Source organism: Alosa pseudoharengus, unplaced genomic scaffold (genome assembly GCF_046254945.1).
Source record: "Alosa pseudoharengus isolate Yale_2024_CS ecotype anadromous, Long Island Sound unplaced genomic scaffold, YU_APseudo_1.1 YU_APseudo_1.1_scf_9, whole genome shotgun sequence".
NCBI classification, from domain to species: domain Eukaryota; kingdom Metazoa; phylum Chordata; class Actinopteri; order Clupeiformes; family Clupeidae; genus Alosa; species Alosa pseudoharengus.
Genome location: NW_027468881.1, coordinates 13,874,940 through 13,890,699, shown reverse-complemented (window position 1 = coordinate 13,890,699; position 15,760 = coordinate 13,874,940). Strand labels below are relative to the sequence as shown.

The window sequence follows — 15,760 nt, the reverse complement described above, 5'->3', positions numbered from 1 at the left end:
TGTCTGATAGTAATATAGTAAAACACATCGATCAGGCCTACCTATATTTTCTTGGGAAATACTATCCGGAGATTCCATCCTCTCTGATGGTGGCGCAGGGCGTGACCGACCGGCGGAGCCGATGTGGCCCGGGGGACAAATCGGCTGGGCGGCACGCTAATTGAAACGTGTCGGCGACTCATCGACGTCTTAGCTCTGGTTCCTGGGCTATTTCAGACCACAGTGCTGATTGCTGGTTTCACATCACACAGAAAAATCAATACGGTCAGGGAGATCAGGGATTATTCTTTGCAAGCGTATTTAACCCCTTCATACTCGACTGTGTTCTAAGGCTGGTTCTGAGGTAAGTTTAAGTGCTTGTAATATAATATGCTTTCACATTCATCAGTAGCCAACATATTTAATGAATCCAATACTAATGAAATATAATCCTCATTTGGAGACAATTACAAAATGAATATTGTTGTGCCTATAAGGCCCGATTTGTTGATATCTTGAGTGTGATGAATTTTTTTTATATACCTGAGTGGTATTAAAGTCTTCGGAGTAGCTAGCTGAGTAATTGCCGCAGGTGCATTGAGGAGTGGGCTGATACTTTTTTGATCAAAAATGCTAACTGATAGTGAAGCACATTTATTTGTGGGCTACAGTCCACCCCGCAAAGCAATAGGCCTTCTCCCCTGGGGAGTAGTATTTTTCATAATCAAACTGCAAGTATGTGATATTTTGCGAAAATATTAATGCCATTACTTGTAAAGGTTTAAGTCTGGTACAGCTGTTTCAAGCTCAGACTGTCCTTGGCCTATGGGCCTCTGTGGGTAAGCCTTCTTATAGCCCATTATGACTAATCTTGGCCTTGATGTGTTTTTGAAATTCAACAAAACAACAAAAGTTCTGTTATTGTACATGATCATACCCTGGACTATAACAGAGACATTCCAGTGTGTCTACTTAGGAAGCAAACAAACTTACGCAGCATCATTAATAAAAATGGCGCCTCTGTCACTTCAGGGACATTCATCTCTGTTGAGCAGGAGGACGCGAAGGGGGGCGTGCGAGTGTTGGAGAGGGCGCGAGGTTGGGCTACAAGGGGGAGTGTTTTGGGAGGACATAGACACTGGGGGCTCGAGTGTCGTCTCTTCGATCGCCGCTGTCGGTGTTGACAGCCACAGACGCTGGGCTAAAATGAGTATCCTCCTGGACCGCCTGCCTGTCCGTCCAGCGAGGAAATAAATCCCATGTGGACGGGCTGCCGTTCGGGATCAGAGACAGCCGCCTGACCCTTTAGATCTGTGGAGTGAGGCGGAGGGCGCCGGCACGACAGCATAAACCCGACGAGCCTCTGGGGGTCTTATGTTACTCAGTGCTTTGTCGCCAGTGCTGCCTGACTGGAAGAGTGGGCCTCTGAAAGCTGTGGTGCCACTACCATTAGACAAAGCCTGTAATTAGTTTTAAAGTCTAATTCCAGTCTGCTCCACTCAGTAGCATAATTATTGTGTTTTTAAGCGTTAGCTTTAACCTGAAGTCGAGTCATTGTTTTCAGAGGTTTGTCAACGCACACTATTAGGCTATTCCTTTTATAATAATAAAAAAAACACATTTAAGTGTCACTGGAGCGCTGTTAATGTGCACAAGGGAAAGTTTAAAAATGGATAGGTCGTATGCCCAGTTTAGGCTATTGCCTAACTGCCACGCAAACTTCAGTACAATGGTGAGAGTGAATTCCAGTTTCACTCTAAAGAGTTAATTACTCTCTCTGCGCCTCCGAAAGCGTCTGGTTGTTGGCGGGGGGATACGACGGAGGGAAAGACGCCGTTTTTTCCAATATGGGTAGGCCTATATATTTTTCAGCTCATGTCTGAAGGGCTGGCTCCAAGCGCTAGGGGTGGGCTCTCTCTCTCTGATGGTTTTCCAGTGAGTATTTGTCAGGTCAGACTGTGCACCGCCCGGCGGTCTCCGCTCCTCTCCCCGGGTTATTTATTACCTCTCTCCCCCGCCGGCAGCGCTGCGGCTCCGGGGCCGCTGCCAACAACGGCGCGGAGGCGGGGGCGTCAGAAGAGGGGGATGTCTACGGCCGACAGAAAGGAAACAAAGCAAGCGCGATAGGCAACCCAACTATACTCATTGGGGAAGTATTAGAACATAATTTTGTATTTGCATAGGCTACTACTGCAGAACAGAGATTGATGCGTTGAATCATAAACTAGATTAAAACTAAAGTTGTTCAGTAGTCTAAATGGAAATCTAAATATATTACAACATTCAAAATCCTGCACACATTTTGCTTGTTAATACATGACAGTAGCTCAGATGCAAGTCTGCATCAATGTAATCCAAGTAACCAAAATAACTATCACAACTGAGCAGTGGACAGGCATTAGGCCTTAATTTCTGTGTGCCGATTTATTCAGATTAACAAAACATAATACAATGTCTAAATAAAGGTAACAAAATATCTTAACACAAGTAGGACAACTCTTAGAGCTTGTATTTGATTAGGTTGTCAGCTAACAGCAGGATTTGGTGGCTATAAGGGCATTTCACTTGGTGGTTTCAAGACTAAATCAGATGGTGAAATCGAGTTTTGAATTGTTTTCAAGTTGAGAATATTCAAACAGATCCTCGCACATTCTGCTTTATTCTGTATTTTAAGCAAGTCAAGATGGCACACACATATATGAACAACATTTGCATGCCTATAATATTTGTTCATCTATTCATTACATTTCAAAAAGTTCCCGGGCTAATCAGAACACTGGCACAGGTGTCACCTAGCCTGGGTGTTTCCATGCTGCCTTGCGCGCGATTTGATTCACGCTGCTAAGGCAGCCTGGAGACCATGGAGCAAATTTTCGCCTGAGATAGGAGACCAATCACAGAACAAGGGGGAAAGCAAGACGATGATGAGCTATGCACAGACGCATTTGATAGACCCAATAAACGGATCTGGGCATTTTTTTCAAATACGAGAAAATGAACGTTTGGTTCCCAGACCACGTCTCATTGATAAGTGGTGGCACTAGCCAGGCTAGGTGTCACCTGTGAATTCAACTGTCTCAGCTTCTAATGCATACAATCTGGCACTCCCTAAAACTACAGATCCTGTTTAAGTGTTTCCCGTCTGTCAAAATAAAAGTCACAGCCATATCTCATTCTTAGCGCATTATATCTCCAAAATGGCTTGACGCATATGCTTAAAATTTGGTACAAGTGTTTGTATGGACTCAAAGATTAAGTGAGCTGATGTTGGAGGTCAAAGGTCAAATCCATGAATACTCTAAGTGCGATATCTCAAAAATGCCTTGACATACAGTACATGCCTGAAATTTCGTTTGAGTGTTTGTATGGACTCAGAGATGAAGTGAATTGATGTCAGAGTTGGAGGTCAAATGTCAATGTGAAAAACACCTTGACTGTTATATCTCAAGAACGCTTTGACACACAAGGTTTTTTGGTACGAGGGTTTGTATGAACTCAAAGATTAAGTGATTCAATGTTTTTTTTCCAGGAATCTCCCTACCAACATTAAGCCAGCAGCTTTCCATCCACTATTGTTATTCCTCTGGCATTACATTTTCTAGTTATATTTAATTTATGGATAAGAATACATGGAAATGTTCCATCATTCAACAGCCCTCAGGTTCTTTGGGCCCTATCTTGGCGTAAACCCTGGTTTAGTGGAATACCTGTTCCATATGGTCTTGCATGCAAGCAGATTCCTTCAAATGCGCCGCTGACTATCAAAATACTGATGCGCTGTTTGAAGTTGCGCTGTTTGCTGTTAAAGGGAATGAGATATGTCATTCTCATGAATCCGGGAGTCCTGTCAAGAGATGGGAAGCCTATGCTGTCGCCACCGGCCTGCCTGGGTGTATGCAAGTTTTTTTGGGGCAGCCGTGGCCTACTGCTTAGCGCTTCGGACTTGTAACCGGAGGGTTGCCGGTTCAAACCCCAACCAGTAGGCACGGCTGAAGTGCCCTTGAGCAAGGCACCTAACCCCTCACTGCTCCCCGAGCGCTGCTGTTGTTGCAGGCAGCTCACTGCGCCGGGATTAGTGTGTGCTTCACCTCACTGTGTGTTCACTGTGTGCTGAGTGTGTTTCACTAATTCACAGATTGGGATAAATGCAGAGACCAAATTTCCCTCACGGGATCAAAAGAGTATATATACTTATACTTAAAGGATGTTACGCCCAAAACAAACCCATGACTGATTAAGAAACATAAGACCAACCTTTGTATTTTGTTTGTTTCGCATTTCAGTCAGTTAACAGTTTTTTGCGAAAAGATATTCATTTTAAAGTTCTGTAAGTTAATAATAATAATAATAGCTTCAATTTATATTTCAGGATACCAGAGGTCGCTTGACAATCAAAGGAGTGGGTAGGGAATGGGATGGATAGGGAATAGGGGTCAGAGGCCAAAGGCCTCAGAGAACAAGTGTGTTTTTAGGTGTTTTTTGAATACGCCTAGGGAAGGGGCATTGCGTAAATGGAGGGGTAGCTTGTTCCATAGACTAGGGCAGCAGCACCGAAGGCTCTGTCCCCAAAGGTCCGTCTGGTGCCGGGAATGGCAAGCTGATCCTTGTCAGAAGAATGTAGGGGTGGAGGAGATCAGGATGATACTGGATACTGGGGAAGTAAAAGGAGAAATTCGGCCGATATTTACATGGATATTAATCACTAGACGTCCCAGAGTACTGTCGATGGGAAAATAAACGACCAAAATCGGTGCGATCGAACTTGAGTAGCTGCAGATAATGGCCAGTGCTCCCAGTGAGATACAATGCTAGGTCTGGGGGCATCATCTAAACATGCCTTTTTGCCTCTTAACAAACTGAACATGTCATTAAAAGTTCTGTGCAACATGAACATACCTCTGTTTCCATCTGTCGCTTCCAGGAAAGCCCAAAAGAGTCTGTTGTCAAGCTCATGCCGGCTTGGCAACGAAACTGAGCTAGGAAATTAACCATTGAGCACTGTATGATATGTAAGTACATGGAAACGGTCCAAATGATGAAATGGAATGAAAGCTAGCTCGCGCTGAATTATTGTGGGAATTCAATTGTTGCAGGAAAAAAGTAAACAGAGTAGTGTGCAGATGTGACAGTAAAAACTTTGAATGTTTGAAAACGGTTTCTTCACAATTAATGAGTAGAAAAAGCATCGTTCTGTCACGTAAGGACCCTGTTCATGTTGCACAGAACTTTTAATTACATTTTGAGTCTGTTAAGAGGCAAAAAGGCACGTTTAGATGATGCCCCCAGACCTAGCATTGTAGCTTTCTATCGACGGTACTCGGCAACATCAAGCGATCAAGATCCATGTAAAAATGGTCCGGATTTCTCCTTTAAGTAATCTAAGTTTACTAACAAATTGAAATACTTGTTACAGACATGGATTCCATTACAAGGCTATTCTTACAGTTACTATTTGTACTTTTGGTATTATTACCATCACTATCTTTAACATGTACTTGGTACATGTACTTAACATCTCAAAACATCTCAAAAGTAGGTCAAGTACACCTGAAGAGTACTACACCTTATAACTCACACTAATCTTTAGGATGAGTCCACTGGTGACAAAAAAGCTCGACTGAAAAATGTCACCCAAAGGTGGTGAAATACAGCTTCACAGTGTATAATTATACAGCAAATGATAACATTTTGATAAGTGTGTGTTCATGCAATAGCATCAGTGCTCATAATGCCAAGAGAATGTTATTTATCTAAAGTTTAGTCAGTTCCAGTGAAATCTGGCAAGAAACCCTCAATAGACAGATAGTAAATTATGAAACGAAAAGTGAATGTGGTGTGTGTGCTCCGCGTTGGAGGCAATCGAGGCTTACTCATCTTCAGATGAAATCTGCCATGGCGGCGGTGGTAGCAGAGGTGAACCTCCAATCCAGTTCTGCTGAAGCCAGGAGGAGGTGGAGGCCTGAAAGGTCAGGGGGGAACCCTTTGAAGGCGGCCTGTGGGCCGGGACACCACGCTGTAATTTCAAAGTTCAGGGGAACCCCTTTGTTGGTAAATGCTCTTGAGTAGGTGAGGGGCGGTGGAACTCCTGACTCATAGGCCCTGCTGAGGATCAGGCAGCGTGTGGGTGTGAGGGGGACGGGGGTAGCCCCGACAGGGGATCCCTGTGCGGCTGGGTTGTTTGGGTAGCTCCTGGAGATGCACTCTCGACCGATGTTATCAGGTTCACAGAGTGTTTTTTTCCAGGTGGGTTGGTTAAGGTGCGCACAGTGTTTGTCTCTTGTCAGGAAGTGCTGAATGAAGCTCAGAAATGTGGTAATTTTCCTTTCTCAATCTCTCTTGCTCGATGTCTGCATTTGACCTCAGAGCTGCATGCGGTGAAAAAAACACCTGTATGATAGTCAGACTTGTTCTTGTTCATGAGAGTGAAATTGGTAGCTTATCCAGCTGTCATGCTAAGCCTGCTATGAATCCACTTCAGAGCTATCTATGTTTACTATTGTGAGCGTGAGTTTATTGGTTGACTGTGGATTCCACAGCCTTTATACTTTGCTGTCATATTCATAAGGTCTCTCACTCTTACACCTCTAATACCTAACTAAAGATGAGGGCAAGTTTCTTTTATCTCATTTGGTTGGTTACACACACTCCATTGTATTCAAGGATATGTAAGGGAAGTGCTGTATCTACCCCTAACTGGATAGTCATTCTAAGTAATTTCTGCTAACTGCTAATTACTGTATTTATTTACACTATTTTAACATTTATTTATAGATTGATTGAAATCATGGAGCTGGCTTCATGCTCATAGAAATATAATCATGGATTCTCAGAGACTTTCAATTACTTTTGGACATTTTGAAACAGAATTTAGAATTTAGATTTATTATATTGTGTTATGATCAATTTGCTACATTGCTTCAAATGTATAACTAGCACTGACATGGATAGAATATTTGTTGATGTTTGACCTCAAAATATCAGGTTATTTCTCTAACAGAATAATAGGGACAGTAGAACAGTCTGTGTTCTTTGTATGTCCTAACTAAAGTAAAATCAGACATAATTTTTGTTTACTATGTTATTGGCATTCAGTGGAATTATTGCGTAGGAACATGAAAACTGAGGTTTCTGATGCAGCCCATCCAATGCAGTGCACTAACTCAAACAAGGTTGTTAAGAGTAGCAATGCTGTTTTTAGCTCCTGCTTGGCTTGACCCGTTTATGGCAGTTGAATTAAATATGAAAAACACAAAATGATAGTTCTAAAAATACACATATACTGTCTGTAATATTCATACAATATATGTGTTTGAGTATACAATAACAATGAAAGAAAATGGATGATTTCCATTTCCATCCCCCCCCCAAAAAAAACAAAAAAAAACTTAGAGGCATATTTGTATGGACCACTTGACAGGTAATTTAAGTTGAACTGGTATTTTTCGTAGGGAACTTTTGTGATGTGTTAGCCTGAGGATTTGTACACTCTTAAAATAAATGTGTCCCTATCTGGACACAGAGATGTGTTAAAAACAACGGAAGTTGTGTTATTTTCAACACATATTGTGTAACAAATAAAAAAAGGAAACAACACAAACTGTGTTGTCCCTATCTGGACACAGAGATTTGTAAAAAAACAACGCAAGTTGTGTTGTTTTAAGAGTGTAGGAGACTAGAGACAATACAACATTGTGTAAACAGGGCTGCAAGTGCCCAGTAGTCAGCAATTTATTGTTTTTCAAGAATTATTCCATCAATTCTGAGTCAATATGCCCATACCTGTATGTTTGTGGGTGTAGAAATAGTCTCACATGAATGGTAGGCTACAAGAGTTTCATATTTATTTTATTTAGCATTTTGTGTATAACTTCAGGGTAGCATTATTTTAGGGCGAAAGACCTTAGTGACAGTGAGAATTTAGCAAACACGAAATAGGTTAGGCCTACTATTATAACTTACATATCACTGTGGTTGCTCTTGATTGGTTGGTTGTTTGATAATAACATGCAACACTGTGTTTGCTCTCTTCCTGATATAGTGCAAATACATCTAATTGCACCTAATGATGATGCATTTCATATGCAATACTATTCAAATTCATTAATGGTCTGCAGAATGGTAAACCGGCAAATAGGCTTATATAGCCTTTCCTTTGAACTCAGTCTGAAGTTGGAAAATGTCACGCAACAGTGGCGTCCGTCGCAGTACCCCCTGCCTGTTTTCGCGCTCGCCAAGCCTCCGCTGTTTAAATGGGCCAAGTTAGGGAAGCGGCGAAGAGTGCAAATCTTGTTTGGTCTGGGTCTATGAACTAAAGCGTGACTTTAACGATATATACAGGGTTAAAAAAACAAGCCTTGCAAATGTCTCGTTAGCCTTAGCCATTAGTTTCAATCGAGTACTTAAAAAAGGACACAGAGGATGGATAATTATTAACATAATACTGCCAGGCAATCAATAGCAACTTTTCTTTTACTAAAGCTAGTGTAATGTCCTTCTTTGACAGTATAAATCGTAACCTCATTACCAATCTATCATGAGACTTGACTTAAGTTGGCATGTTTATCGTGACATAAAAGCGCGAAATAGGATGTTTCAGCGTTTTTGTCAATAAAGGAAATAAAAACACTCGTGAGAAAATATTTGAAACTACGACACGACTCCTTAAAATCCATCTTCAAATCGATGGGGGATCAATAATCACTGAACCAACATAATGACCAGGGCGAGAATCTCTCCTAGATGTCATGCATTAGCTGTACGAGTCCGATTAGACGTGGTAGGCTGGAGCTCGGTGAAAGCCGTCATGCAAGTGAAGCTGTGAGCCCAGCGGAGAGCGAGGCTGTTCAGAACTGGGAACTGGTGAATGGCAATCTGTTGGTGAACTTACGCGGACGGCTGTCAGACGGCGACACGGGAGCCTTGCGTAAAACAAAGTGGAGCGCCTACAAGTCTGGAGCTAACCAACTCCGTAAAGAGGATACACAAGTTGGGTCGGACGAACTGCTAATCACTTGTTACCAGCGCTACGCTGTTAGTAACATGCCTGCCATCAAAAAGGAGAGGCTGGATGGGGAAGATATGGCATTAGCTGCCTTCAACCATCCCGAATACCTGGCCCCTTTAAATGCCACCGCTATCCCCGTGGTGACCCCTCATCCTCCGCCGTACGACCACATTTTCGCCCATCATCGCGCTTACTTGGGGCTACACGACACAACGCTGCATCACCAGAGCCTCCACCACCACCCGGACGACTTAATGCTGGAGAGATTCTCCTCCATCCCGGACTTTCAGCCGTTTTTTGACAACGGGGAACCGTGTATCGAAGTGGAATGCGGGGAGAACAAGGCATTACTCTATATTAACAAACTGTGTCAGGGCAGTAAGGGACCCTCAATCAAATATCGGGGTGAGTGGCTAACCCCGAACGAGTTCCAGTTTGTGAGTGGACGAGAGACTGCAAAAGACTGGAAACGAAGTATCAGACACAAAGGTAAGTTACAGCAAGAAATATTCAATTGGGATTTAACATGTATGTGTGTATGCCAACATATGTGGTGTGCTTTATTTTCAAACGACTGTCATGTTACCAGTTGTTTGATAATTTAGTTTCACCGGGTGCTTCGTGCTTTTGGAATTAAAGGGTTACTCAGCAGTACACCAACTACTGCGCGTAGTTTTCTGAAAGGAGTCAAAAAGAGAATTGCCTAGACACTTGACTGCTCCCTTCACAGCATTCATTAGCGCGGCGCATCGGGAGTAAGGAACGTGGAATAAGGTGATAAGCATGACTGTTGTGTACATTGGCGTAAACTATTATTGTGTATTATTTCCTTAAAGGGTCACTATTCCGTAAAGTAACGCTGATAATTACGCAGCACTTTAAGACTGACTATTTTGCGAAGGATATAGTCTCGTGTATTACAGGTTCTGGATCGTAGAACACGGGAAAGGTTTTTTCTGTGAATTGTAGTGTGAATAGTTGTTTTGACTGTTTTGAAGCAGGGTCTATAGTCTTAGATAGCTTTGAATACATTGCAGATGCACCACGCTTCACCAATACAGTGATCTTTTGATGGACAAAACTTAAACAAAGCGCAAGGGCTATGTTAATTCAAAAAATATACTAGTTTATTTAAACAATCCAGGAATGATTGTTTGGGGTACTATTAATTTGTTGAGACTATTCGTTTGGAAACGAAGTCATTATTCTGTAGCCAGAAGTGTCCCCCCCACATGGCACTATGTGGGCGCACTTGCCTATAAGCACGGTGTCACCAGACGGAATCGAAATGCGTTACTGAAACATGGGGTGGGAATGGTAACCGCCTCTGGCCGAACATTTTTAAGAGTTGCGTCTCACCCATGGAATAGCTGAGACGGTGAGGTGGCTTCACTACAGACGCTCCGGCTGCTCTTTGCACGGACGCCCATGCGTGAATCAAAGAGACAGGAGAAGGGGCAACATAGGTCAGTAATGGACGCGAGATAATTACCAATCTGTCTCAGTCCGACAGGAATATTTATAGGTTCTGTATCCGAACCTTAGTGGCCTTAACTTAGCACTGAGCGAGATTAGTGTTCTCTGGATGTGTACTAAAAGTAAAAGTGCTCAACATGATCGTCCTACAGTATGTGTCAGTGTGATTTCTGAAAATTCTTATATGTGATTCTGTTTTTTTTTATTTTATTTTTATTAAGTGTGGGGTACTGCAATCTGTTCAAGGGGCATGCCATGTGGTTGTTCATTTTTCATATACCATTGAGAGATGTGACATAACCAGCCTATTTCAATATTTATTCCTGAAAGGGCATCCGCAGTGAGGCAATGTAGTTATACAGTGAGCTTTATTGCATTTGTGTCATGTGTTCCCTGTCATTAAGTTTAATTTGGAAGAAGTTGTCATGACTAATGGTGTGTGTCCTCCTGTAGGAAAGAGCTTGAAGACCCTTATGTCCAAAGGAATCTTACAGGTACACCCTCCAATCTGTGATTGCCCTGGCTGTCGGATTTCATCTCCAGTGGTAAGACCAGAGTTCTGTTTGTCTTTTTAAAAATTCTATCAGCTAGCCATGGTGCTTCCATGTTCAGTGCTAAGCTATCTTGGTTGTGATCCCCATCTCTGTTTATGGGTGTGTGTGTGTGTGTGTGTGTGTGTGTGTGTGTGTGTGTGTGTGTGTTTTCATACATGTCATAAACATGTTTAATTTGTAGATCTATAGCTAAATTCATTTAACGGTATGAGTAACATCACACAACATTTCAGAAAGTGTAGTTAAAGCATGGCACGCTGTATTTGTATACATCTATATACTTAAATGCGCATAATTCCTGTGGAAATTGTGCAGTCAGCCTATGCCCCTTTTGTGGGAAACCTAGTCCAGAATTAAATAAGGCAGGTTGAGAAACCCACAAAGAGAACAGTTGCATATAGGCCTATGTGAAACACATTTAAAATATATATGTGACGTGTGGTAGCTATAAAGAGTTAAAAAGATAAACAAAACTTAAGTTAGTCAAAGTGACTTACTTGGCTGACATCCGTTATTTGCAGTATGTTGTGTGTGGCTCTCTGCCGAGCAAATGATGTTTGATAACTGACAAAAGTCGGCTGAAATATGTGTAAATGTGAATGTGTGTATTGGATACAGGTGCAGGTTTGAGATTCTTTAACGTAATAAAATGGGATTACAGCCTCTTTATCTGATAAATTCCTCTGGTGAACGGGCCAGAAGCTTTTTCATCTCCTAAGTTTTTAATTCACATTACCCTTCAGATATGACAGACACTGAGGAGAGCCAGATCACACACAGGGAAGTTAATGAGTAATAAAAATGGCTGATTTATTGGCTGTAGCTCTCATTTTTCATTGTTCTTTTGTTCTTATCTTTGGCTAGATTTCTTATGAAAATGCACACTGGGGTCCTTAGGTGCTCCTGTGACCAGTGGGCCACTACTGTGATTGTGTGTGTGTGTGTGTGTGTTGGCTGCTAAGGTGGTTGGATGGCAGGGTTTGTCCATACACAGGTGCTGCAGCGTTTTTATCTGAACTGAGCGCATCTGTTGTCGCCTCTGACGGTTAAGCTGGTGGGAGGGCTGTAAGAGGCTTAGCAAGCTACTGAGCATGGCTATGGCTGATTATTGTGTGCGAGGCACGCAAGGCAAAGGCGGTTTAGATAAGCGGAAGGTGTTTGGGTGATACAGGTAAACCAGTGACGTTGCTAGAACAGTATATTTCTCTGAGTAGTTTTGCCATTAATTCACAGAAAGAAAAAAATAATAATAGAACACTCTTTGTGGTTTGATACTGGTTATCTCTGAAGAATGGCACATTTGTTGACATAATCACATCCTCACACATAGCACCATAGCTGTTATTTACCTATTAATGATTACATAAGCTATCAGTCACTTGAGTTTGCATTTCAAATTGAGGTTACCTCAGTTATTACACTATTTTAAGATTTGAGATTTATCTGTTGGTCAAACTTTACTGGCATTTAGCGTTTTGTGAAGCTAACTGGTCACAGTGATTCTGATACAGAGAATCATAATAGCCCTGATTATTTGTGTGGGGTTAATGCCCACTGCATCCAGCAGTGTTGTCCTTTGGCTTGTTTCACACTATGACCATCTCTCCTCATTGTCCACATATATGTCACTCAGTGACCTCTTATTGTGTTGCGTTGTGTTAGCTGTGGTGGAGAGCTCCCCCCCCCCCCAACCTAGTCCAGCGCCAACCTCCACACACACACACACACACACACACACACACACACACACACACACAACCCCCCTGCGGTTTCGTGCGAGGTGTGGACGGGGAGGGCAGGCGGTTGGGCTCGTCTCTCGTCTCTCTGTGTTGGCTCTCCCCCACTCTCCACCCCCCTCCAGGGCATTGCACACACCGCTGCTCACGCTCTCTCCCTCTCGTCTCTCTCTTTCTCGCCCGTCTCTATCTCTCTCTCTCTCGTCTCTTGCTCTGTTTCTTCTTTTCTCTCGCCTTCATCATTCTTTATCTTGTTTTTCCATTTTTTTTTCTCTCAGTCACTCTCTTTTTCTTTTCTTTCTCTTGCTGTTGCCTGTGTGAAAATATCGCTGCAAATCTTGCCGTAGACCATTAAAAACCACATGCACATAAACAGAAAAGCATAAATGTTTATCACTCAAAGCCCAAACACACACAGCACCCTAGTATGCTATACATGTGACAGCCTTACAAGTTAGTGAGCACCGTTAATCTGCTAATGCTATTCATGTAAACTCTTCACAAAGCATTCACCACTGGTGAATGTGCTATGTTGCCTTTGGTGACTCATTGAGACACTTTTGAACAGTGTTTAGTAAAGAGAATTGAAAACAAGTGACAGGATTATTCATGAGCTAATGGTAGCTCTTTTTACACTTCTAGTTTGTCTGAAAAAAGTCCAGACACTAAACGTAATGATCACTTCAAGGTGACGCTTCGCTTTCCCAGCAACGTTCAAAATAGATTTGTCACCAAGCAGACCTGAGATGTGAAACCACAGCCGTCTGGTCAAACCTTGAGATTTGAAAACAGCGGCCTGAGCAGGCTCATGCACCAACCCGTGGCCTGCTCTCTGATGATGACGGGCATTTTGAGCTATTCTTGTGAGAGTCCCATGGAAAAGGCTCCACTCGAGTCCCATCTAGGCGGATGAGGCCGAGGTGGGGGCGAGCCCCCGAGGACGTGCCCCTTAAACTCGGAGCTTCCTCCCCTGAGCGTTTGCTCTCCTCCACCATGCCCCCGTCACTGCCCCCTCGCCTCCTGCCCCCTTATGACTCATCCACTGCCTCTCTCATCTCACCTGCCACGCACTAGAGGACTCAAACCGCTCATTCGGAACTAGTCAGCCACGGCAAAGAAAGCCCTGTGTGTGTTCACCTCAGACATCTTGAATGGGCACGCGAGCATACCCGGAGAGCACCCCAACAGACTGAGGTTGCGGATGCCTCTCTGAAATGAATTAAACAGACAAATTAAACATTGGGCCTGCCAAGTTCTCCACGTTGGTTAATTTTTCCAGCCTTGCTATGAATTGGTTCATGAAGACATGTGAAGATCTTCCAGATTGTTATTTTGCTTGGTCGTTCCAGCCGAATGACTCGTTGTGTTCTCACTGTTTGTGGTGTTCCTGCTCTGCGTCGTTGGTGGCCCTTTAAGAGCCCGGTTTGTTCCGAGGCGTGCTGGCTGTTGTCTCCCTGGAGAAATGTGCTTCCTCCACTGTGTTTTTTTAGCGGAACTAGCGGAGGCTGGGAGGAAATTACACTCTCCTCCGGCTCGTAAATATCTCCTCGAATCAGGGCTTCCCCAACTGCATCCTGGGTAGAAAAAAAATCTTGTTGGGGGAAACTAGGATGGGGGATGTGTGGACGTGAGTGGGGTTTGGAGGGGGTGGAGGTGGCGGTGAAAGGATGGCGATGTGGGGGATGTAGCCTGTAGCCTGTAGTCTTGGCTGGAGATGGTCGTTAGTGAACACCAATGGAAATCATGGCCTGAATCATGGAGTGTCAGTTAGCTACTCACTTGGCTTAGTATTGGTTAGAGTTCGGTGAAGGAGTCTTCTATGGCATGTGTCTTCATTTGAATATATAGTCTTGCACACAATAGTGATAAGAAATTCACATTCTGTTGGAGCAGCGTAGAGCAAAGAGAACACATGCACTAGAAAACACCAGTGGGGCAGAAACACTCGCCATGTGGGGGAAACTAGTTCCTGTTTTTAACCATCCCCTGCAAGCCCTGCCCAAGAGCAGTAATAATCATGATAAATGATATTATGGATGGGAATGAAAAAAACGTTTTAGGAGTCGGCAGAGTCGGCGTGGTGGTGCATGGGAAGGTTCCGCCGAGAGAGAGAGAGAGAGAGAGAGAGAGAGAGAGAGAGAGTGCTGCTGCAGGGAGGAATATTGGCAGAATCTGGGGACTGACGCCACACTGTCTCTCAGCAGAGCACTCTCTGCGGGGGGCTAGAGAGAATGTGTGTGTGTGTGTGTGTGTGTGTGTGTGTGAGAGAGAGAGAGAGAGAGAGAGAGAGAGAGAGAAAAAGAGAGTATTTGTATGTGAGTGTATGTTTTCGTGTGTGTGTGTTTGTGTGTGTGATAGAGAGTGTATTTCTGTGTATGTGTGTGTGTGTGTGTGTGTGTGCGCGTGATAAGGAATATGTGTCTATATGTCTGTGTATGTGAGTGTGTATGTGTGTGTGTGTGTTGTGTTTGTGAATTTGCCTCTCTGTGTTTGTGTTTGTATCACCCCACATGGCGCCTCAGCTATGCTGCTATGGCAACGTCAGGATCCCTCTTCAGGACAGCTTTTTGCGAGCGCACACACACACACACACACACACACACACACACACACACACACACACAGACTGGCTGTCTCTGAATTAAAAGTGAACGTGGATTAGATAACAACTCCTCCCACCACCTCCAAATGCAGAAAACTCTCTTTTAATGTCTCTCTCCCTTCCACCCTCTCTCTCTTTTTCTTATTCTCTCTCTCTTTCATTCTGTCACTCACCCACATGGTCTTCTTATTCAGTAAATTCCTGTCGTTTCGCATCGTTACTCTTTGGCATGTCATGACAGCGACACACGTTAGCGTACTCATACGCATACGCTAACAACCCCCCCCCCCCCACACACACACACACACACACACTCCACTCCACTCATATCCCCACATTCATCACATTTTAGCCTGTGACTAAGAATAACTGAGCGCAAAAGCCCCCCCCCCCCTCCTCAAATAATAAC

General features: G+C 43.5%; 1 protein-coding gene across 4 annotated transcripts in view; it reads left to right on the top strand.

Moving 5' to 3' along the window:
* Positions 1-8,254: 8,254 nt before the first annotated feature.
* Positions 8,255-15,760, top strand: part of samd11 (sterile alpha motif domain containing 11) — a 65,618-nt gene continuing 58,112 nt past the window's right edge. For 2 of the 4 annotated variants that reach the window (XM_076276428.1, XM_076276427.1), the window contains exons 1-2: positions 8,255-9,472; positions 10,913-11,004. In XM_076276428.1, coding sequence (XP_076132543.1) covers positions 8,719-9,472; positions 10,913-11,004 — 846 coding nt within the window. In that variant the 5' untranslated portion in view covers positions 8,255-8,718. Of the gene's footprint in view, positions 9,473-9,669; positions 9,758-10,367; positions 10,450-10,912; positions 11,005-15,760 lie in introns of those variants that run through there. The other 2 variants (XM_076276431.1, XM_076276429.1) reach the window with 2 other exon arrangements.